Source organism: Maylandia zebra, linkage group LG1, assembly GCF_041146795.1.
Source record: "Maylandia zebra isolate NMK-2024a linkage group LG1, Mzebra_GT3a, whole genome shotgun sequence".
Lineage (NCBI taxonomy): Eukaryota > Metazoa > Chordata > Actinopteri > Cichliformes > Cichlidae > Maylandia > Maylandia zebra.
Window position 1 is genome coordinate 11,259,353 of NC_135167.1, and position 24,937 is coordinate 11,284,289.

Here is a 24,937-nt window from a genome sequence, read left to right on the forward strand (position 1 = left end):
CTATAAATTTCTTGTTTGGATCTGAATATCACAGCAACACAGCAACTGTACTGTGACACAAATGCATTCCAGCTTGTGGATGCATTCATTAGCATGACCAACATTCATGTTTACTTTCGCTCTCTGTACATCTTATAAGAATGGTGAAATATTGCGTAAAAACCCCTGCTGTTATACTCCATTTCTGCCTTTTCCTCAGTGCCACAATGGCGCATGAGAAAATGATGCAAATGACCATCTGCTACGACGGTGTTTGTTCTTCCAGTCTGCGCTGTAGTCAGGCAGGTCTTGGTCTCAGCTACACCTGTTGGGAGCTTGGTTAGCATATTTGTGCCAACTGGTAGGCATGCGGGTAAAACGTCCATGAAAATGAAGAGAGATTTCGTGGGAGCATATAAGGACTTTACTGCACTTCCCTTTCTAAAACCCAGATTTAATGTGGTTTGGTTGCACAGAGAAAGAACGATGCACATTTGGATGTTTTATTGCAAATTGCTCGGTCCTTTTTACCTTAGTTTTATAAGAAATGCCGTGGCCCTTACTGCTAGCTCATATTTCATGTGCCTTCCCAGCTCTGGTCTATCAGCCCTGTCAGACTGAATCAGGTTGGACAGAGCTGAGAGGTCTGACTGGACTTTATCAGAGGTTTCTCTCCAGGCTGTCTAATGTCTGATCTAATGGAAGCTGAAGAGAACAGACAACAAACACACTAACATACACACACAGGGTAGACTTTCACTCTTGTGCAGCTCACTGGATATATTGCAGATCCAAAGACCAAAGTACATAAAGGCGCTAGAGGAGTGAAGTGTATGACGTTAATCATTTTGCTTATATAAAGCTTTTACGATATGTTATTGGTTTTCTTTTTCTTTTGTTTGCTTTTTGAAACCAGTGCATATGTGTAAAGTTTAGCTGGAGTAACCGACAGCGCAGTCTCTAGCTGTAGTCAGACACTTTTACAGTAGGTTTTAATTAGGCTTTGGCTATTTGCAATGATTCATGTCTGATCGTTGGACTGGATGCTTTCAATATTAGAGCGTGGGCTTTATAAAAAATGCATTCCACCAGAAACATAAAACATGAAAAACATTATCCACTCTCCCATTATATCGTTAGAGCCACATCTCTGCCACATCTTTTCTTTTTATAGAGGATGAAGTTGAATGGCTAAAATAAAACCAGCGCAGCACAAATGCCTGAGTGATCAAGTTATCAATTACGTCTGACCTCAAGGGAGTCTGTTTTCTGAATGCTGTTGGCAAAATACACTTCAGTAAAAATTCGATCATTTCCTGAACAAAGGTCCAATTTTGAAAGTTTATTTTGTGTATTTGCCAAAAGACTTGTATTGCTCATTCTGCATTTTAGCTCAATATGTTGCAGTTTGCTGTGGAAATCTGATAAGTGGACTGCAACTATCCTTTTGTAAAATATTTCGAACCCACTTTCTCTAAGACTGTTGGTGTTCCCCATTGTTTAATCTGCTGGCAGTCATGTTGTTTCATTTGCTCAGAAGCAGGGTGACAGGGATCAGATCACAGGCAGTCATGTAAACACTGTTAGCAGCTTACAGTGGTAATCCGCCTTTACTGTATTTACTTCTCCTCATGTGTAATCAAGTGGGGAACACCTACCAAGAGGCAGCACTCATCTGAAGGTCAAAACAGCACAAGTGTCAAGAGAGACCACGGTCAATGCTGTGTAACTATTTGCATTGCCCGAGCCTCGCTAATGCACGTTTTCCCCAAGGACACGTACGTCCTCTGGAATAGCAGGATTGGTACACAGGTCACAATGCTGCACCAGCAGAAGTAGCTATCTCGGATAAAGAGAACAAATCAATACCAAGCACTCTGGCGTCTCCCTATGTACCCCCCCTTTAGCCTGAAAATCTAACTTTTTTTGGACATAATAAATATTTATGCCTTTCTGTTGAGCTAATTACACTATTTCTCCTACTTCGTTGCAATAGCGTCCTCATTTATGCGCAATATGACTCATAAATGAGCCATGACTTTGAAGTGATGGAATAGTAAGAGTGGCATTATGCTTTATTATTTAAATGCTCATTGGGTGTATTTGTAGTTTAGACTTTACTGTGAATTACGAGTAGCAAAACTGAGGTCACGCACAGTTCAGGTTGTATAATTTTGCCACAAGAAATGATTTGCTTCTGTCCTCTGTTTGCAACCCAGTTTGAGAGTAAAATATGTCAGCGTTTGAGCATGAATCTATCTCCACTAATGAGAGACAGCCTAAGGAGAGCGCGGTGTCTGTCAGCACCGTTAAGTGCGGAGGTGATAGAACTTAATTTTCCTCATATTTCTAGGCTGCGGCTTCTGTCTGCATTGTTGTGCTGCAGGGGGAGATTATCGGATTATCACACAATGAGGCAAAATGTAGAAAAAAAAAATAGACTTAAAAGCATGAGATTCTCGCGCCTTCACCGCTTAAGTGTTTAGTGCGTGTGTTGTTTTTTCTGTTTTTATTTGTTGAAGCTAGACTCTTGGGGAAGTATAACTGGAAATCCAACGTGATTATCTTTGTATATTATACAAACTTATCTTTAAAAAGTTGTGAACCAAAAACACAAGAAGATGATTTGCAGATCGTATAAACTATATATTTAATTGGGAATTGTATGATTTTTGAATGGTGATATTTGGGAAATTTGTAATCTTTGGGGTTTTTTGGATGTTTTTTTTTTTTTATCAATCTTTTTTATGTAAAATTTTACAATTTAAATCTTTCTTTGTTTGTTTATATTGGCAAATAATTTGGGGAGGATAAGACAGCCCTTGTAGGCCCTATATAGCACTTTCCTTTCCAATGTCCAGTCCATTTTCCAACGCATTTTCTTTCTAAAAGAGAAGTAGAATGAGCTGTCTTGACATTCCCGGGAGGAATGTGAGCTAGTTGAAGGTTGTGGCAGCAAGGTGGTGGGGGCGCGAGTGGGTCTTTGCTGACTGTTGCTGGAGGCCTTTCAACATTAATGGGCTATTGACCCCCAATGGGGTAGAGGCATGAAGTGGCAATACATCATAGCCACATCCACGTGTCATCTGACTCCCCTGTCCCCCTCTTCTGTGACCACCCAGGAATCAGGACAAAAGGTGCTTACCACTCTCTTCTTCCCATTTCCATTCCCAAAACCAATCCCATTCCCATGCTGTCTTCTCCTTTCACCAGCTATACACAACCTGAACTCTGGATGCACTCCCCTCTAATCCACCGTATGTCTTATCTCAGCTCAGGAACAATAGCTACAGAGTGTAGCATGGCTCAGAGCTACAGTCGTCAGAAAAAATGTTCTGCTCCCATAAGGCTGTGGGACACTGCATCCAGCAGCATCAGCCAAGCAGCCTGTCTCTGCTTCACATGAAGTCTTCCTCACTGTTTGTCGAGAAATTATTTCGGCTTCTGTGTGTTTGACTGTCGGTTGAAATGGAATTTCTATTACTGCAGTGCAATTGACAGCCAGAGCAAATGACTTCTCGTATCTGTGCTTGCTGTCATTGTGTCAGTATGCTGATCTGTCGCTTGTCTTTTGTTTGTTCACCATGAAGCGGTATAAATTAGCTGTTCGGACTATGCTGTGATTCATGTTGTTAGGTAGGCACCTGTCCAAGCCACTGTTCCCATTAATCTTCTATTAATGAGCTTTTACCTCAGTCCTAATGAGCTGTGTTTGCAGCTACGCAAAGAATCAATGCCACCTTATATGCGCTGGTCCTACAGTGGGCAGGCGTTTATGTAGGTGAGGCAGTGCCAATCAGACAGTGATGCGAGAATCAAATCACAGGGAGTCGATTTTACAGTGTTAAATGATCCCATGGTAATCAGAAAATCCAGTTAATTACTCATTACTGCCAGACTGTGTCAGCTATTAAGCTGATCCTTTAAATAAAACAGGAAGCTCTTAGGCTTAACTCAAGACTTATTCAAGTGTTAAGTTTGTGTGTGTTGAGTGCTTGACCTCATCAAGTAGTTTGTTGACAGTGATGACGATGTCAGTGAGTTGGGAGTAGTCCAGCACTTTGGCCAAAATTTAAATATGACCTGAATCCTGCTGACTGATAATCTCTCAATGTGTCTTAGCACCACAGTCAGATTGATATTTGTAAAATATTTGCATAACAATTTGCCAACTGTATTATGAATTCTGGATGACTTTGTTGATCTCTTAGGTTTTTACCTGCTGTAGACAACATTCATGGTTCTCAGACAATGTTTGAAACCAGTGTTGTGAAAATTCCCATCATGCATCCTGATCTGTCACAGTCCAGATACTGGATCTCCGAGGGTACGCTGTGGAGTCTAGCAAGGGGCACAACCTACAGAACTTGCAAAGTAGTGCATCTAGAAATCACATTCATTCTGGACATACAAAAGAAGTGATCAGATTGGAATTTGGGGAGTTTAGAGGCTGGGTCATTTTCGGACTGATTTTATCTTCTATTTATTTTGGCGCAAGCATTCCAGCAAAAGTACATCTCTAGGCTGATGATGCGATTATATACATGTATGCCACCTCTGTAGAGCAGGCAGAACAAGAGTTCCAGACTGCATTTCACTCTTGAAAAACTGCATTTAGAACTGGTTGTAAATGTTCAAAAGACAAAATTTATGGTATAGTCAAAAGCTCACCCACCCACGCTTGATGGTTTTAGCATTGTTACTTCTGAGACTAAATCTGTTCCACCACACCTACAAGTATTTCGGTTCATGGTGTTTCTCTTGAATGTAAACATTGCTAAAGAGGTAGAGCTGATCGTCTACCAGTTAGAGGTTCAGTGGTTTGATTCCCGCTTCCTCTAGTCTGCATGCCAAAGTAATTAAGTCATAAATCTTGCAACTGATGACTTGCAGAAGGCAGCACTGATATATATTTTTTCTCTATAAAGCAATACTAGGTACACTTGTTTTCTTTGTAGCCTTTCCTGATACGAATAGTTAAGTGTGCTCCTCTAAATGGTTGTTTTTGATTTGCTTAGACCTCGGATACATCTGGGGAAAAAACTGTTTTCATATTACGCACTTTAGACATGGATCACTCTACAGAAAGAAATCATCTTAAACATGAGTTTAAAAGCATCATAAGAAATGCAGTAAAGGAAATCTGAAGATGTTTTTTCTTTAGAGGCTGGTAAAATTTAGAGTATTGTGTATTAGTTATAGTTGGTAATGGTGTGACTGATTAGTAAGGATTTCCCCTCCTATGAGAATTAAAGCAAGAAGACTATGTTGAAGAGGATTTTTACGTCTCCTTCATATTTAAAACCAGTTCACAGCAAAAGCCTCCTCTTGGCTCCTGACCCTTCAGAAGCAGTGGTCTCTTAATATTGAGCTTCAAATATCAAGTGATATGTGTTCATTAGAGCTGTCCGCTGTTATGTATTTTTATTATGTATATTTATTCTTGCCACACTCTCCCACCATCTGTGCTTCCTGCTTTCATTCTCCTCAACTTCCTGATGTTCTCTCTTTATATTTCTCTCTGTGGCAAACTTGCATCACCTGACTGTCTCTAATTTTCTTTTTTTTCCTCCCCTTCTCTATTCACTCGCTGTCACTGTTGTCTTTTTTTTTTTTTTTTTTTTTAATACATCCCTACGGTCTCCTTCCGATGCTTTCCTCTCTTCCCCTCGTCGCTCTCTGTCTCCGCTACTTTGTCTGGCTTACTTCCGTCACCGCCCGCCTCTGTCTTGTTTTCTGCTTTGTGTATGTTGTCTCTTTAGGCTTACTCTCTTTTCCAGTAAGGGAATGAATCCATATACATGTCAGAGTGCTGTGGAAGACACTGTTCATCTTCTACTCCCTCAGGCCACCTAGAGAAACAAACAATTTACGCATAAAGTGCACACACTAACACAGGCATGCCTTCGCTGGGATATGATATGTGACTGGCTGGTTCCAATGCCTTCTTTTATGTTTTGCTATTTTGATAGAAGGTTCTTTTTGTACCATCGCTGAACAAATTAGTACATATTTATGTCTTGTATTAAATAATTTTAATAGATTTTCTTTCACCAGTTCACAAAGGTGACCCAATTATGTGGGTTTGCTGACAAGCGCCTGTCACTGTGTCATTTGTTTCTCAGTAAGTACAGCCTTCAACAGAAACAGAAATTATAGGAAGGAACGAACCAAAAATAGTGTGGCAAGACCCAAAATATTCTCCTCTCTGGACCAAGCATGAATAGACTAGATCTGAGACTTAGTTTCCAGGCTTCCCATAAATATATATATATATACATAGGTGTGTGTGTGTGTGTGTGTGTGTGTGTGTGTGTGTGTGTGTGTGTGTGTGTGTGTGTGAGGGAGACTGTCACAGGCCTCAATGTGTATCCACCTCAAGTGCAGTGTTAAGCCAGGAGAAAGGAGGAGCGAGAGAACAAATGACATGGCTGTTTTTGTTCCATCTGCAGGAGGCTGATGGAGACACAGCAGCACACAGATGCACGTCCTCCACACACGTGGACAAACGTGTCACAGCATGAGCATGGATAGGAAAAACATTTACGCTGAGTGGTTCACAAAAACTCTTTATAATATATATTATTATGAATTTTTTTTTTTTAAGTTGATATTTTCAGACTGTTAAAAAGGCATACATAAATGTACTCATGTTTGTCTTTTCTCCTTTTTGTTCTATAAAACATAGAGATGAAATCATAATTTAGCCAAGATACAGACACAAAGATGACAGGACTGTGGTGTCTTTGTTTACTGAAACTTTTCTCCCAGAGATCTGTGGGGAACCGTCAGCAGCAAGAGCCTCCTCTTGGCTCTAGTCACTAAGCAGATTTATACTCAACACAGAGGCGCCATGGGTCAATGAACAAACACCTTTACTTGTCAGTGAGCTTTCTGACTGACACACAGTACCTGTGGGTGGCCCCCGATATTGCTCAAATCTCTGGCTTTGAACACCAGATCAACCCCGTTTTCTCGTCACAGACTAGGCCAATCAAACGGAACGAAATCAAAGCTTTGTTCATCAGCTCCTTTTCTACCTCTGTTAAATATGTGTCTTTGGGAGGACCATGTCTTTTATTATTTTAGCGAATCAGAAAGCAAATGCAATTAAATGTATCTGTTTAATACATGAACAAAAAAGCCATTTTTAGTCTCATTTTCTACATCCAGTTTCACTTGTGATATTTTGTAATTCACTTTAAGGAGTTGCTGTCAGCAGAAATTCACCTTGTTAAAAAGCAAGCCAACTCAAATGATAAAGGATTTCTTTTAAGAGTGATTTAGCTGGTAGAGCAGGCAGAGCAAATCCTTAAGCCTGGATATTTTCTGCACATTGTTTTCTAGGGGTGTAAAGTCAGTCACATTTAATCCTTCAGTAGTGCTCAAGAGATGCCCTCAATCAAATCCAGATATTCCCTGTGCCCCTGAAAGCGCCTCACAGCAGCAAATTCTCTCTGGCTCAGTGTGAGTGGGTGGGTGGTAGTCAACCAGAGAGGCAGATAAATGTGTTTTTCTTTTACATATTACACTCTTTAGCCTCGCAATAAAAGCACGGTTATGTAGTTGTTTGCTACTTTCTTGCAAATGCAGTGAATTTACTGACAGTCAATAATGGAAATGGAGGAAAATAACACAGAATCGGTCTGGATGATGGTGATGGCAGGATGGTTTGATCAGTTCTTTATGTGCAGCAGGATGCGGCTGCCAGGTTTGTTGCAGTTAATGTTTTTTGATTTAATCCAGAGCTTTCTGACTGCCCTTGCGCTGCCATGATAATATGCCCAGAGGGCTACTCATGCAGTAAGTAGAACAGGAGCCTCCCTGGATTTATAGCAAGGAACATGTTCCTCTCTCTCAGAATTAATCTCCTTAGTTTGGAACCACAGGAAGAAAAATGAAAACAAAGATTGGATCTGCCTCTTATTTTGGAGATTAAATTTTCTTTTTCCTATTTTATTTTATTTTACTTTGGTTTTTTTGCCTTCAGTTGTGGACACCTATTATTTTGGCATGCAGTATTTGTCATTTTTCATTAGGGAAAATTGCTTCTCGGTGCAAAGGCAGATGTTCGGTTCTCAGCAGTGTGCTGCCATCGCAAACATCTTTTTTAGTAGCACTAAACAGATGGTTGTGGGTGTTAGATTGCTGCCACTACATGACTTTTGAAAACCCTGTTGAGGGTGGTGGACTGTATTAGGGCTTTTCCAACATACAAAAACAATGTTGCTGCCCCCTAGAGAGGTTTATAAATCACATTTTGCAAGCTTTTTTGGGGGGGTGGCTGTAAAAAGCAAAAAGTGGAAGTGCAGCATCTGGACAGGAACTCTGACATCCGGGGAGGGGAAGGTATGAGGTAGATCAAGAGAGGGTGTGGTGCTTGACTTCTGACCCTGATCAGAGGGTAGGGGTCAAATGCAAAATATAGGCTGCAGCAGTGTTGCTACATGCAACCCCACGGTCAGGCCAGTCTCTGCAATTTGTCTTGACAGATGTGCCCCCTCCCTGTTTACTAAACGTGTATCAACAGGAACTGACGAGATGAATAAGACGAGCAGTAGGAAAGAAGGAAGAACGAAAGGTTGGGAGGAAGAATTTTTTTTTTTTTTTTTTTTTTTTTTAAATGCAAATAAAGATAAGGAGGCCAACAAGGCTCCTGTCTCCATACACAAGCCTGGTTTAGCAGGGAGTCTCAGTCCACCGCAACAGTTTATTGAAGGCAGCATGCCTTCAATTAAAGGGTTCTTTCCACATGGTGTACTCACCCCACCAATGTAACACCTCCCCCATTAATTTTCCCCCTTCCTTGCAACTTGCTTTCTTTCCCTTCTTCCAGAGTTATTTGTTCTTCTGCAACAAAGGTAGGGCCTAATCGTGGTAGGATCTCATAACACCAAGGCTTTTAACTGCCAAGATCAAAGAGTGCAAGTTTGTCTAATGCGGGATTACGTTCAGATACGGGACCTGGCAGCCTCACCTCACTCCACCCCTACACCACCACCAGTGGCGGGTAGCTCCATTAGGCTCAACGCATTGCTCATTTTTCCGCAAGAGCTCCCTTGGGCCAAGAGGCAATTATGCAGTAGTGTGGCATAATATTTCATTCTCTTCACATCGCATTGCTCTATGGTGGTTCTGGCCGCCAACAGCTTCATGTGGCCCAGGAGGAAAGGTGCAGGCTGCTAACAACTTCATGTGAGAAGAGGAAGGTTGGAGAGGGGAGGAGGCGGTGGAAGAGGGAGAGGAGAGTTCTCAAGGGCATGATGCTTCATTAGCATCGTCAGGTCTTTTTCACCTTCTTACATGGAGAGTGAAAGGGTGGGCATGCGTTTTAGTTGTGGTCAGGTGATGTTAACTAGATTTGCGACGTGACTCATGAGTATAAAAATGTACACTGGATTGACAGTTTTGCTCCTTGCATGCAACAGTTACAGGGGGAAAGTCATATTTGGTTAACACGCTTAAGATGTTTTACTTTGTATTTCCACCGCCTTTGAACAACAAAGCAACGTTCAATGCCTTCTGTTTCACTGATGATTATACATGTAAACAAAAGAAAACGTAGACGTTTTATAACTGATGTCTATAGACAAACTGGCAATGTTCCAGAAACCAGTTAATGGTGTATGTTCCAGGAGGGTACCAAAGTTTAAAAACGGAGCCCTTTCTTGAACTCTACAAAGATTGCACAAAGTATAATGTCATTATGCCCACATTTGTTTTTGTCCAACCACCATGATAGATAAAATCACCACCACCTCCTCCTTTTTTTTTTTTTTTTTTGATCCTGCTATTTCTTTTCTGGCACTGTAAATCCTCTCCTGCATTTCATCTTTTCCTGAGTGGTGGCACATAAACTTAATACAATAAGTATTTGCTGCTAAATGATGTCACATTCATAAGGAAAATCCCTTTCTGGGTTGAACAGCAGGGTTGAGGATGTGGGTTGTGCCCACATCTTTTCTGCCAGTTGCAAACATCCGTGTTTCTTGAAGAGAGGTCATTCTGAAAAAAAAAAAAAAAATTTCTAATGCATTAGGTCACCAGGTGGTCATCATTTCTGTTTGTGCGTCTAGCCAAGAATTTAAGTCTGATGGAGAAATGCTGACAAGTAGTACAAAGGTTGCTATGAAATCATACATTAGGTAGGTTGTGGGGAAAATATCTAGTATGTCATATTTCTTCTTCAAGTGATACTTGATGAATACACTGTAGCACTGTTTCTGTGTTTTTGTATTATTAAAACGAGCATGTCGTGTGTCAGTACTTAACCACTTTGTGTGGTGACGCCATAATGCAGTGAATCACTACATAATAGGTGTTTGTCTGCTTTTTCAAGCTATTTTTTATTACTCAGTTACACAGATATTATGGAAAATTGTTCTGCAGTGTATTGGGAATTGCTTTTTTTGTGACACTGTTATTATTGTGGCTAACCTGTCATTCCTGTATTATATCAATAGTTATTCTGGGATCCACCTCCAAAACCAATGATTAAAGTATTTCTACACTAGAGGGAATAGGCTCAAAGGATTTAAGGCTTTATGTGGCTTGAGAACTAAATTGAGGCTACAAAACATTTTATTTAAAAGAAACCACAGCTTGCTTCGCTTTTGTGACATCAAGATCAGGGGCGTTATTTGGCCCTTTGACATTTTCACATAATTTACGACAAAATTATTCTAAGGCTTGTGACGGTTTCTGTTGGTTTCAAAGAGTTGTTAAATGTTACAGAGAGAAAGAAAATTGGTACTTTATATTCAACTCGGTTCTGACAGTGATGGGCATGTTCATCGAGGACCGCTGTGTGATTTCTACGCTTTATGCAGAGAGCTGCTTTTGCATGAACTCAACCTTTTTTTTTTTTTTTTATTTCAGTGCAGACTCGCTTCCCACTTTCTGCAAATAGCAACAGCAAACTGTCACTGCCATTCACTGAATAATAGTTGTAGGAGGCCCTGCCTTTCAATTTATTCATGCCCAATTTTGCTTTCTGACTATTGTTGATGGCAGATTTCAGTGAGAATAGCCTGCTTTTGACAGTGCTCTGTACCTGATATCGCAGGACTTGTGCTATCTGCACCCATCTTATGCCGGTATTAACTATTGCATTGCCTTGCTATTTTACATATGGCCTCTGACTGAGATGCTTCTAGCTGTTGTACAAGAAATGCATTTGGTATTTTAGACAAAGCACATTCTTTTAATATTGTACAACAGTGTTTTGATAACTTGGCTCACCACAAGTTACTACATTGTTAGTCTGTTTTTTTGCTGTTTATTTTCTAAATTTATTATTATATTTTATTTATTATTTCTATATTACTGTAAATTTGCCAAACCCACTAAGTGAGGGACTTGCTCAGCCTATGGATACTTTCTCATTTGAACACATAGAAAACAAGATTCTAGTCTTCAGCTTGATAGGTGATGCTAGTTGTGCCCTTTGGCCATCAAACTGATGTCACTGGTCACAGTTTTATTCCTGTATTAACACAGATGCTAAAAGTGTAAATGTGAGGCTACTTCTTCCATATTTCTTCCATATTCCATGCTTTACAAGAAATATCCACTTCAGGCCTGATAAAATATGTTGCCTTTGTGTTTGCCAGTGAACCTACAGTCATAACTTTATAGCTTTCATCTATAAAGTTTTATGTCAGAGACCTAGCATTAACAATGAGTCTTTCTCATGTTTTTTAGAGATCAGGTCTGGCGGGAGAGGTCCTAAGGACGGACCCGTGAGGCAGCTGCCCTTGTACGACACACCATACGAGCCAGCTGAGAACGGTGGCGACTCAGACCCTGACCGATTGCGCTGCCCCAGAGAAAGCAGACTGCCCCAGGATGATGAGCGACCCCCTGAGGAGTACGACCAGCCCTGGGAGTGGAAGAAGGAGAGGATTTCCAAAGCCTTTGCAGGTAGGACTGACTGACCGAATTGTTATGACCACTGAAGGAGAATATAAACCTCACTGTAACTTACGGCACAGAGAGAAGTAAGTGAAATAAATCTTGAAAGTACTGCAAAGAAGACTTTTGAACAAGAGATGCATAATGCACTTTTACTCTGAAAACATTATTTCTACCTTTTTAGTAAGTATCTTTAAAAAGGGGGGAAAAAACAAACAGAATTTCATTTCGATCTGTTTCGCAGTCTTTGTTCTAATGTCAAATGCTCAGAGACTGAATCTAACAGCTCAACTGTCAAGCTTTTAACACAACGTAATCTGAACCTGTTTCTCTTTACTAACCCAGACGTCTGTTTTTCCAGCACTAACAAATTTGATTATGGCTTCTGTCAGGTTATGAGGCTCCCGTTGCTGCTGCTGCTGCTGCCTTTACCTTTCTGTTTAAGCTTTTTTCCCCCCTCTCCTCTGCACCTGCTACTTTCATTTTGCAGGTGTCCAGAACACTGTTTACTGTTTTCATCCAGCTCCTGCCTGTTTAAACTAAGTTGATACCTACGCTGCTCAGGGAGGCATGATTGGTTGCGCAGGTGCATGTAGGTCCAGGTAGTCACTGTGGTTTTAAGAGCTTCAGCATGGCTAAAACAGCCATAACATCAAACAGGGCTGTTCCTGGAAAGATATGCCGCCAGAATATAAATATGCACCCCAAATTTAAAAAAAAAAAAAAAAAGTATTTTATCCTTTTTTTCAAGAAAATCAGCAGTCCTTGACTATTTTCAATCGCCCCATTTTTCTCTTCATATATATATTTTTTTGTTCTTTTTCATCCTTGAACAGCTCTGCTTTGTTATGACTGCATTAGCTACGAGGGCTCTGTAAATGGCACTGGATCAGATCCCTACGGCAGAAAGGACTCCAAATCCCTCACAGGTACCAATGGAGGCGGGACTGGGGATTGTCTCCTTTTTTTTTCTTTTTCTTTTTTTCTTCTTTTTTTTTTTGTATGATGTTTTTAGAGCTTTTTGAAACTGATGCCTGAACCTCTGGGTTGCACTCTACTTTCTGGAAATGCTGTTTAAAATTACAAGCTTGTTTTACAGTTTATTAGCGATGTCACGATTTGATTAACATTTGAATCCTAAGTGCTGTTTTCTCCAAATGAACCCAGCGGTCACCTACTGAAAAACGCCTTGGAAAATGTTGCTAATTAGAATGACATTATCAGTATGCTACTTGCACAATCCCCCAGAGCTTGAAGTGGACTAAAAAAAAAAGGCAAAGGCATGGTGGAAGTACTTCAGATTAGTCTTTCAGCAGGCGCACAATTTTAGCAAGTGCAGTAGCACTGCTTAAAAGAAGAGGCAATGGGGTGAAGGGTGCAGGGGTGGAAGTGAAGCAAACTGTGTTTACTCGTCCACCCTTTGCAGTGTTAATTATTCTTTTTCCATGACAAGAATAGTGCGGTTTGGCTTTCTGTGGAAATGATCATTATACAAACTGAAAATATGGCAAAGTGGTCTCTGATGCACAGCAAAATAAAAACAACACGCATGCATTATTAAAACCACGCATGGCCTCAAGGCTCATTTTGGTGTATAGTTGAGGGGGGGAACAAGTGGCAAAGCTTGTAATTTGGTTTTTCGACATGCAAAAGTAATTGCGCGGTATAGCACCGTAAATCAAAACTCACTGTGATGCAAAGTACAAAAATAATTCACATTTTTGTAATTAAATTTCTTTATAGTTAAATTTTTTCTACAAATGTCTCTATTTTATGTGTCCTTTATTTTTCCCTTTGTGCTCTGAAATCACAGATGAAGTGCACTGCAATAAAGTAAAACGGTTACAATACAGAAGATGAAAGAGGCATTAATCCCTTGTGGTGTTGTGCTGTTAATGGGTTGTTTCAACGGACTTCACACAGTCACGCAGTTGAAGGGAATTATTCCATAAATATCATTTACATGCACAGCTACGTTTTAATATCCAACAATAAAGCATGTAATTAATGCCACATCTCCAACCCACTTTCATCACAATTGTTGAATCTAATTTGGATGTAATGCCTCGAAGAGCCGGTCAGAGCTAGTGACTATTTCAAAACGGATCCATCCCAAATCGCTGGAATAGCGCACTTTTCTATTTGTGTAGATTATTTGTAATGTTATTAATGATGGAGAAGGTCTGCTCCCTCATTTTTAAGTACGTGTAAAGTCTTATGTGGCATTGCAAAGGAAACAAACTCATGAATCTCATTTGCTGGAGAATAGTCTCATAAGAGTATTTGGTGCATACCTGCAGGTAATGAGAGTACTGGTATGTACCAATCAATGGTGCTTACAGATAGCATAAGTTCTTGAAATAAATGAGAAAATTATCTTTGTCCACTGAGAGGTTTTGGGCTAGTTTTGAAGATTTCCACAGATAGATAGCATTCAGCTAGATGTATCTGACTGTGGCAGGAGTTGTGATTTAAGGGATTCATTGGCTCATGTTAGGCAGAGTGTAGTGAGACTCTGTAGGCAAATGTAGAAAATAAATTTGTCAGTGTGTTCATTTGTCATCCTTCCATGTTTCCACTTAATTTCTGTTTCCTGTTTACTTCTGTGTACCCTCGGCCCCGAGGTTTTCATAGGAGTCGCGTTCTTTTGCCTGTGCTAGTGATTAGTTAAATAAGGGATGCTGCATTCTTAATCACTTTCCTTCTCTCCCTCATTATTTTTCTGTCAAGCAGCACTCAGGAGAGTTTGTTTAAGACACTATTTACCAACACATCCCTCTTTCAACTCCCCCCTCTTACAGAGAGTGTCCCTCTTTTGATGATGATTAATTCAATTTCCAGTGCATGTCAAAGTATATTGGTTTGGAATTGAAGAGATAAGTCTTTAAGTTGTCTTTCAAGGAAAGCTGCAGTGTAAAAAGTACTTTGATTTATTACTGGATTGTGTTCTGTTTTATGCTTAAGTCAAGCCGAAATAATTCCCCAACATTTGAACAACAGAAAAGGGAAGAAAGGAAAAAAGAAGAAAGACATCTCTAGGACAAGCCTTGTCAGCATGGGCTTGTTGCTTTCGCAGGTGTCAGTGCAGACCAGCCTTGGATCCTGACATCAAGGGGCTTAGAGAAAGTTTCATACCTTTCAAGCTTGAAGTTTGTGTGCTTGCACCCATGTCTCTGATCTTTGCAACAAGCTTACCTGCGACTTCAGGACATTATACATTGCTTCAATGTTTAAGTCATGTGAGCCAAATGCTTAGCAGTTATCCCCATTTAATCTCTTCTGGTACGGTTTTAAGAGTTAGGTTAGGGCCCAGCTACTCTTGTCTTTTCCCAGAGATGCTTTATTGCACCGCTGTCGATTATATTTTGGATCCATTCGTTTTCTCATTGCCAGGAAATCTGTGGCATAAATGAGTCACAGATCCAATACGGAATTGTCCTACACCCTTAGTCGAGACAGGGTTACTCGGGCGGTCCTGTAATTTTAGATCATGAACTTTCTGTGCGTTAGAGCTTGAGAAGCCTAAACGCCTTTTTTTGTAATTTACCAAACCTAGTTGTAGTTGAAGTGATTGTTCGATTTTCAGAACCACTAACCATTTTGCAGAAAAGTCGATGTTTTGACAGAAAAAAACAAAGGTCCAAATTAAAAACTAAACATACATGAACATGTAAAACAAAAACCTTGGCTTAATTTTTATCATAAGCTTTAAAAATATTACCCAAACCACCAATTTAAAGAAGTAACTATATTTTCCAAGCTTTCCATTGTAAATTTCTATCAGATTTTGTAGGACTAAATCTGATTTAAGTTTGTTTTATGCAGAATATGACAACATTTTTATTTGTTTTATATATAGATTTGTAATTGTTTGACTGTTCATGTTCAGATCTCCCTGATTTCCATTGTGGTGATGCTGCCATGCCTCCAGATGTCAGCAGTTAAGTAAATACGTTATCAGGCTGCGGTAAGTTGTGATTCCAGCCTTTCTGTGCTCAGATAGCCTGTTTTTTAAAATAGGACTAATTATAGCTCAGTGGGCTTTTTAGGTTTCCAGAGGGCACTTCTCCTCAGCAACATTTCTATAGTTGCTGAAGCACTTTACGCCTGTGTAATATAAATGATTAATGATATTGTTCACCATTTAGATTTAGAAGCGGTTTTCTGAACCCATCAAAACCTTCACAGTTCATATTCCCACAATTATGTGGGAAATGAAAATGTCGCCAAACAAAGTATTAGCACATAATGAAAAAAGATGAACAACCTTGCTAAATTGTGCAGTAGGTGTTTCAAAAATAAAGGAAAAAAAACAAATAAGTACCAAGTGCCGCCTACGCCCTCCCACAGTGGTATAACACGGTAATGCAATCTGTATAAAAGACTATTTGTCTTCATTAATGCTGGGGAGGCAAAGTAGAGTAATGCTCCTTGCTGCAGCCCCCTTTTCCTCAGCTGTCCCTATCACAGCCTGCCTGCACGCCTGTTCACAACACTTGGTCTGGTGTTATTATTCACTGTTGAACTATCTCCTGACAGGTATGCAATGGAATGTAAATCCTCTGCCTTGTTAGGGGGTTGGGAGGCTGTGTACTTGCAGTTTAGTTAATCACTCATCCTCACTGTCCCTCTCCACCCCAGCGCCACACCATACTCGGCTGCCGAACACAGGTACTCGACACAACCTCTATCCTTACTCCCTGGATGCTGAGTAAGTGATGGATGATTCTGGAGGTGAAGTGTGACCAAGATGCATTAGAATTTGACCATATATGAAGCGTTAGTATATGAGGCCCGTGTAGGGTTTGTCCATATGTCTATCACCCTGTACATTTTGGCTCTGCATATAGTATCCTCCCTCTCACAGCCAGACGTGGACACGTCGCCATTGGAAATCCGAGTGCTGTCTCAGCAGGAGTGGGACTAAGAGCCACTGTTACCTAATCTCCTTGCCCTGTTACCTGCTACTAACTCCTTTCACTTGACTCCTGGCCTGCAGGGTACCGTGCATTTAACACTGAAGATCAGAGGCAGTGTAGTCGCTTAGCCCCTCAGGTCTTGGGAAACTTTATGGGTTTTTTTAATGAATCTTCATGGACTTAACGACCTAGAAATCTGAGATCTGATTCTAATGTTCTAAAATAAATAATTGATTCAGTTACAGTCCTACCGTGGTGTCTTGCAACAGGGTTAAAGCCAGCTGTTTTGTGGGTGTCGGGGTTCAGTTTCTCTGTGCTTGGCTGATCCGATATCCCCCACCGCTGCCTGTCACTCTGCAGCGCTGTCTCGTCCTACTGGCCTCTGCTGCAACACCCTGCTGATAACCTTCCTGTCAGCCCTCTTTCATGAGCCTCAAATGTGTCCCACCGTTCTCTACGGAGCGCTGCTGCCATGGGTCTTATCTTCACTCACACACATTGGCCACACACAACAGCACTGTAAACCTCCCGCTATAAGTGTAGAAGCAGCGTTTTGCCAGAAAGCCCCCATGGAAGCTCCTGCTGGCCAGCTGTCAGTAACCCATCTTTCCCTTCTCTCTATATGGAAGAGCATGGAAAAAGGCCTTGCTGTCATCTCTTAACCATCACCCATTTTCTGTGTCACTTTCATTTTTAATACAAACGCAGGTCCTTTCAAAAGAAAGCCGGACTATGTAATGTGATGGATACAGTATACCGGAAAAATTATGAAGTGGCATTTCAGTTCCCCTGGAGCATTACACAGTTGTTATCTGTAATGATTTGAGTGCAGATGGAACAAACACGTCTTCGGAAGAGGCTGTTTTTGTATTTTGAGCTCTTCCGCTCATAATGTGCGGCATAAACATCACAATACTCCAGCTTGTTTTGAATATGCATGCAATTAGCCAGCCAAATTAAGCAGAACTAAATTAAACGGCATTGGTGGAAAACAAGCATAGCTGGTGATTTATGGTGCTGCACTGTTTACAGTGATGAAGTGCCATGGGCTAATGAAAAGCCCGGGTAAACAAATACCTGGCTTTGAGAGGAAAAAAAAAAAAAGAACGGCTCCTGGAAGAACAAAGGAAAGGAAAGCGCATACCCCTATCCATTATTTTTTATTCTTTTTATTTACTACACTGTCAACACAAAACAAAGTACATATCCAAAGGGAGGAGTACAATGGGAGGGACATGAGTGATGGGTTTTCTTTTCAAATTTTTAACATGGCCACTTTTGAGCGACAGCTGCTTCGCAAGTTCCAGACAGGCAATAACCTGCTTTTTGTGTCAACAGGAGGAGGTGTGTACTAATATTGAATGAGGATTATCCAGGTGAGGAAGGTTAGACGACAAAAAAGATCGGATGTATTCACATGAACGTTCAGAATTATTAATTGGGCTCTGCATTATTTCTCTTTTCATTTAGAAAGGTGCTGTGCAAATATGACTCAGATTATTAACACATATAACTAACCTAACCTACAAAATGCACAGTATTTATGTCATACTGAGCATGATTTACATTTTCTACTTGATATGCGTGTGCGGTCTCTGATGCAGTTAACCTGTACACAGAGTACAATTTACCACCCACAGACCTGATAATGGGTCTAAATCTACATTAGCTGTAAACAGGTATGTATTGATAGAGGGCAGTGTGATAGAGCCAGTGTGGGCAGTGTGATCTGTGAAAATGTGGGCTGCAGTGTGCTAAGCCTTCAGGTCCATGTGTAAATCACCTGAACTGCTGTTGTCACCTCGGTGCTGAATATGAATTTGTCCCTGCAGTGTAAAGATGCACTCATCTGTGCAGCAGCGTGGCATCTAAAGTCAGTGACAACCTTAGGAGTAACAATACCTTAAAATGCTTCACAAGGTGAGGCACCCAGGTTTAAAAAAACGCACACAAACACACCCAAAACCCTGACTATTGAATCAGTTTTCCTTAATTTTCACAGTGCTAAATGCTATTATTCAGCTGTGCAACCAAGCGAGTCTGAACCACGCTCGCTGAAATCATCTCCTCGTCCCCACACTGAGGCTGCAGAGTGGAGGCAGCCTTCTGCTCCCCCAAACAATTACACGCTAATCTGCAATGTGAAATGAGTATTAGGCTTTTAATCTCATAGGAAGAGAGTCCCCTACTTCACCCCAAAGTAGAGGAAGTTATATTATCTAGCAGAGTTTTTGACCTTCTGTATCCACTCCTCTAGCCTACACCTCTCCCATCAGGACAGACAGCAAGCAGCTCCTCCTTCCAGCCACCTTTCTCTAGATTAGCCCCCTGACACCCCAGGCCCGGCTATTTAATTGCTTGTCGGATTGAATATTCTCCAGTCTCCCCTTCATCTAGCTTGCTGATATTGCTTCTCATTAACATGTCCTGTACCACCACCATGGTTCAATTCCTTTCAGGGAGGAAGACAGGTTCATAACATTATGTTCATCCTCCTACTAAAAACTAGTCTGTGCACCAGCGTTAATAGTATATCTGATTTGCATCAACCCATCTATTTGCCTGTTGTTTGTCCATGTTTGAACAATTCTGCCACTCCCTTTATTGGACAGATGACCGAATATTTGCTGTATATCAGTCACAATGAGGGTTTCGGATGTTTGGGGTTTGTTCTGAGAGCCTTTCTTGCCATTGTTGTTCCGTACTTTAAACTTAACGTACTCATCGAATGCATTTGGTTTTGATAAAGGAGATAAGAGAATGAAGGATGACATGTATTTAATAGGATGACGTGTTTTGTTTTTTGGTTTTGTTTTTAACTTATAAGACCTTAAAAGAAACCGTTAATAGTTATGTGCCAAAAGTAGCTGCACATTAAAATTCTTTTCTTTTACAGTACTTTCGTAACTGGAATAAAATCTCCAGCACCATGGACAGTGACCTTAGAATTTGCTCAATCGCTGTGGCTTTGATGGCACAAAGATGTCTTTTGAGACCTCTGCAAAATCTAAGCAAAAATAACACAACCACCCGAGGAACATGCAGTCGTTCACCAAAGCTATTACCCATGGATTGCATTTATTTATTAGCCTTGGCTCGATCACTGGCTTTCTCTTGTATGAAGAAAAACATTCCCCTTTCTGTCTCATTCATTAATTATCCTTGGCTGGTTAAAAAGTGGCCCTGTGCTGGAAACAGATGTGCTGCTGCATGAGTGCTCAATTATCCTGGTAAAGCCCCAACTGCATGAGGCATACATTATTTAAGGGGCAAAGCCAGGGTAGCGTCCATTGCCTTCATGGATTACTCTTAGGTACTTTTTAGCTACAGATATTGTCTACACTCTGACTTGGCTTAATATAGAGGCCTGGGGTCTTTGTCATCAAACACAGCACCAACTGTTACAGTAGAGTGTATGCAGCTGTGCTGTTTTCACTGATCATCTAGTTTGGCTTAAGGCAGGTTTGTATTTTATAGTTTGCTCATTAAAAGTACAGTATTATTACTTGGGCCTGAATGTTATTTAAGGATATTATGCACTGTATCATGCATTAGAGCTTGAACAATTCGGCCTTAAGAACTTCTTGTTGCATCTATCTAGTGTATCTCTCCCAAGGTGAGACTGTAGTTATTGGCTGAATCTGAGTGCATTATTGAATTTGATAATTGAAAACTTTCACATTCCTTTTGTTACCTTCAGGGCCTCTCAGCAATCTGAGTATCCAGCTCTGCATCAGAGTGGAAGCGGATATAAAATCCAGCCCTACTTTTAGAACTAACGTTCCTTCCTTTCCAGTCCTCTTGTATTCCTTCCTTTTCTAGCCCACAGCTGCTGCTGAATTTTGGATCACAGTATAAACCAACTCTCCTGCTCTTATCCACAGTATTTTTCACTTACCCCTTTTACCTTTTGTCTTTTTCTTCTGTTTTCTGTCATTACTTCCCTTTCCTAACTCACTTCCTTTCTTTATTATTCTTGTTGCTATCGTTTCCTTGCCTCCATCTCTCCTCTGGTGACACTTGCAGTAGAGATTAAAGTGATCAAGGACCTACCATGGCCCCCTCCTGTCGGCCAGCTCAACACCAGCCCTCCCCCAGTGGAGGAGCTTGAGTCTCCGTCCCAGACAGCTCAGCCCTCGCCAGGACAGACGAGCTGTGACCAGCACCACCATGGTGGGTGTTGGTGTTCATTGTCCAGCATCCTTTCCATCAGTTACCCTGGCACTCCAGTCCATCTTCCTATTCCCTGTTGGCATGTTTGTCCGTCCATTTTTTCATCCGTCCATCCGTCTATCCGTCCATCCGTCCGTCTATCCGTCCATCCGTCCGTCCATCCGTCCGTCCATCCATCCGTCTTTAATTAATGAAGGCATGGTGTTTTACATAGCATACAGCTCAGTATTTTAGTTCTACTGAACATTTAAAAAACATTACTAGCCAAGCATATGCAGCTACCAAAACATAGGTAGGGTTAGTCTGCTACTGCAATGTATGATTATGTTTGTCCCAAATTTTCTGGTCACTGAAGACGTACTGAAAGAGTTACCATATGTGAGAAGTACTGAAAAATCTGACTATAGGTATTAGCTCTGTAATGACTGCTCTTTTCCATCTGGAATACATGTGGCAGAAAATCACCAACTCTTTTGCAGGTTTTAGGCTGAAGCCTCATTAGTTTTAATTGTGCCGAACTGCCTTCTGCATGCGTAATTGCCATTCGCTGTGACCCCCATTTCCTCTTGTCAACATACTCGTAACCATCCCAGATGTCCCTCTGGTCTGCTGTTCTCTACAAGTGGCTCACACGAATTAGGAAATCAAACTCATTGGAGACGAATTCAGTTCTTGACTTATTGCCATATTTACCTTTTTCATTGCATGCAGTGGATAAGTAATTGACCTATTTTTAACTGAGAGAGCCATTAGTTTATTTTTGTAGCTCTCTCACACACTTGCCCTCTGTCTGCTGTCATTATCCAGAGAAAAGAAGGACATGTAGCAGAACTAATTTCAGGAATGGGATTTCCCCTGACAGAGTGGAAAGACTTAGTGAGGCCATGTAAGAGGACACCAATGTGTGTTGTAGGCGAGGACAGGGCGAGGAGTTGATTTATGCCCGTAAATCCATGAGAAAGGTTCTGGTTCCTTCGGTGAAGTGAGTGGGTTTAAGATCGGCATCCAGCTGTAAAGTGATCCCCTCTCTGTCTCAGCCGGTATGGCCCTAGTCTACATCTTTAGGGGTCAAAGGTCCAAGTGGTAGACTTGGGGAGGGGGCTTGATGGCCTCCACAACCCTTGTGAATACAGTTGCAATGTACTCTCTTGACCTCAGCATATAGGCAGACATTCAGTCACACATCAAGACATTAGTCATCTGTTACATGAGTCAGCCAGACTAGAAAGCTGGATAGGGTCATTTGTTTAGTCCTTAGATATATAACATCATTACCAAAATTCAAATGCAGATCAGCAGAACAAATAATACATCTACACCTTACGCCCAGACACTTTTTTCTGGATGTGATACAGAGATTCCTATCTTTTTAATTTTTTTAACATGAATTAATTATATGTACTTTGAAGCATTTATCTTACCTCATTTTTCTTTTAATCTAAGAAACCAAAGTAATTAAAAAGTATCCAGTTTTAATTTTAAATGAATTCCCCAGCTGACACTTGGTAGGGTCACTCCTTTGTCTTGGAAAACCTAATTTGGAATTTCCTTTTGAAATTTATTTAAAAGAAGAGAGCGTATTCCTAGATGGTTGACTCATCAGAGATAAAGCTTATAGCTTCAAACGGCCACAGTGGGGCTCTAAAATATAGTATTATAAAAGCCATGCAGCAATTATTTTAGTTCCTGGTGCATATAATTAATATCGGCGTAAAAGTTTAACCCTATTTTTAGCGTGCACTGCATTCTAATAAGCTGGAAACCTGTTAATCATTTCACAAGTCCTAGCTGGAAAACTTAATTTTCACCTCACAATGCAGCAGCCGATGAAACACTTTGCCCCTCAGACTAGTCATCCTTTGTAATAGGAGTATCATTAGTAAATGAGAATTAATTAGCCTGCTTAATTAGAGAAATCTGTGCACAGGGGGAAGAGGAGACAGTAGTAGTAGTTAAATTGTGCTGAGTCTTCAGTGACAGATGTCACTACACTTTTGTGGTTTTTATTTTTTGATTCCCTTCGTTTTTATTTTGATTACTGTGACTTCTACTTTGGAGTGTTTTTTATGTTGTTAGACAGTGACATTATTATGTACTGTGCTGACCTGTGCCTTGCTCTGCAGCACTATATTACATAGCAGTGCTTTATCTCGTGGTTTGTAATCGTGGAATGTCCTTTTGCCATTTCTTTTTAATCTGTGCCTTAGCCAATCAGCTCTTTCCCCATCCTCTTATGTGTGTGGGGTGTGTGTGTGCGTGTTATTTACTTTTCTTTTTTTTATATAGTTGTCTCTAAAGGAAGCTGTGTGTCTGAAGGGGACAGGTCTTTCAGCCATCTGTCACCATCTGACTGACAGTTCAATCTGATACACAAATTCCATTTGCAGTGCTTTACAAGCAACAATTCTGATAACATACACAGTTGCCCATGTGCCTTTATGTGTTTATTTCAAGAGAAGTGTGTTACCGTGTGTGCGTGCGTGTGGAGGTTTTCACCCTCTCGTCCCTCTTAAGCTTCCTCATACGGCTTTTGTTCCCCCGTGGGCCAATCCTCTAGTCAATCTCCTGTCGTCCATGTTTCGAACTGTGTGCTCTGGAGAATGAGAGAGGGGAATTGGTTTGCCTCACTCCCACTGATTTTCTGCCTTAAAACATAACTCTACATCAGTTTCGGAATGGTGATGGTGAGGCGCCCAGCTAACAAAGCAGACATGAGTCCATTCACTCTTGAGCAAATAAAAATGATGGCTTTTGTTTAGTTTGGGGGGCTCTTTCTTCAGGGTAATACTCTCCTTGTAGAGCACTGCACTCTGCCTGCAGTGAAGCCTCCACTTTGACAAGAAAGGTTGACGGGGTGAGCTACACTAAGAATAGCCACTCAACCCACCCTTTCTTGGTAGCGGAGAGGGGGGAGAAAACAGTTTAATCACGATCAAATAAATCACTGATTGTTGTGTCTGGGTAAGAGGAGGGAAATGTGAAGAGCTGAGGTCAGGCACATGGGTGAGTGGATTGTAGATACAATATGGACTATGTAGGGAAAAGCCAAGATTGCATCCTGTATCCTTAACGATGTCTGATACCTTTTCCAGCCTCTTATGGTTGCGTCACTAATCAGTGAAGAGATGATAATATTATGTTCACAGTCAATTCTCAATATGGAAGTGCAAGTAGACTGTTTAAGGGTTTTGTTGTAGTAGTAGGTGTAATTGGCGACAGTCTGCCCTGCAGTGGGACCATCAGAGATAACAGATCAAAACACCCCTTTTTTCCTGTGGAGACATTCCTCCACAGTCCATTTTCCCCTATCTGTTTCTACCACTGAGTGGCAAGAGAGCTCGGGGAAAAAGTCAGAGTTAGAATGATGAGGCAAGAGTGATAGAAGAGAAGGCAAAGGGCAGAAGAAGGTTGGACACATGCAAACAGAGAGAAATCGAAAGCAAAGGACAGGGAGCAATTGGCTCCATCTTCATGTTGTGATCTGTCAGCATTGACAGGAGCTGAATGGAACAAACATGCATCTTCCATGTCCCCTTGGTCAGTTTCCATGGAAACGCCATTTCTCACCTTTACACATATACAATATATTCATCTGACTTGGATCAAATTCCCAGTATTCAGCATGTAATTTAAATGGACTCTATGATATAAAATAATGCAGACACAACACGGGATCATAATGTGAATTACTATATTAGGAGCGACAGACCTCAAGGACATGGATCAGCAACTTGTATTCTTCCAAGGGTGAGACCTAGAATTTACCCAGCTGTCATGCAACAGTACAATTTTGCTGTCATTTTACCAGCCCGCTGTCGGCCTTTAATGAACAAATGTGCAGAGGCAAAGATAACAGCCGGAATGATTTGAAATAATCATTTCCACGAGTTTATGTTTGGGGAATCGCATCATTGAGCCAAAGGCCAACGAGTTCAACCGCAAGTAGAGTGTGG

The 24,937-nt window shown here is 40.9% G+C and overlaps 1 protein-coding gene across 5 annotated transcripts in view; it reads left to right on the forward strand.

The window, feature by feature from the left end:
• Positions 1 to 24,937, forward strand: part of shf (Src homology 2 domain containing F) — a 94,820-nt gene that overhangs the window by 58,302 nt on the left and 11,581 nt on the right. The window contains exons 3-5 of one of the 5 annotated variants that reach the window (XM_076878888.1): positions 11,683 to 11,901; positions 12,729 to 12,821; positions 15,782 to 15,859. In XM_076878888.1, coding sequence (XP_076735003.1) covers positions 11,683 to 11,901; positions 12,729 to 12,821; positions 15,782 to 15,837 — 368 coding nt within the window. In that variant the 3' untranslated portion in view covers positions 15,838 to 15,859. Of the gene's footprint in view, positions 1 to 11,682; positions 11,902 to 12,728; positions 12,822 to 15,781; positions 15,860 to 20,837; positions 20,985 to 24,937 lie in introns of all 5 variants that reach the window. The other 4 variants (XM_076878919.1, XM_004539626.3, XM_004539627.3 and 1 more) reach the window with 4 other exon arrangements.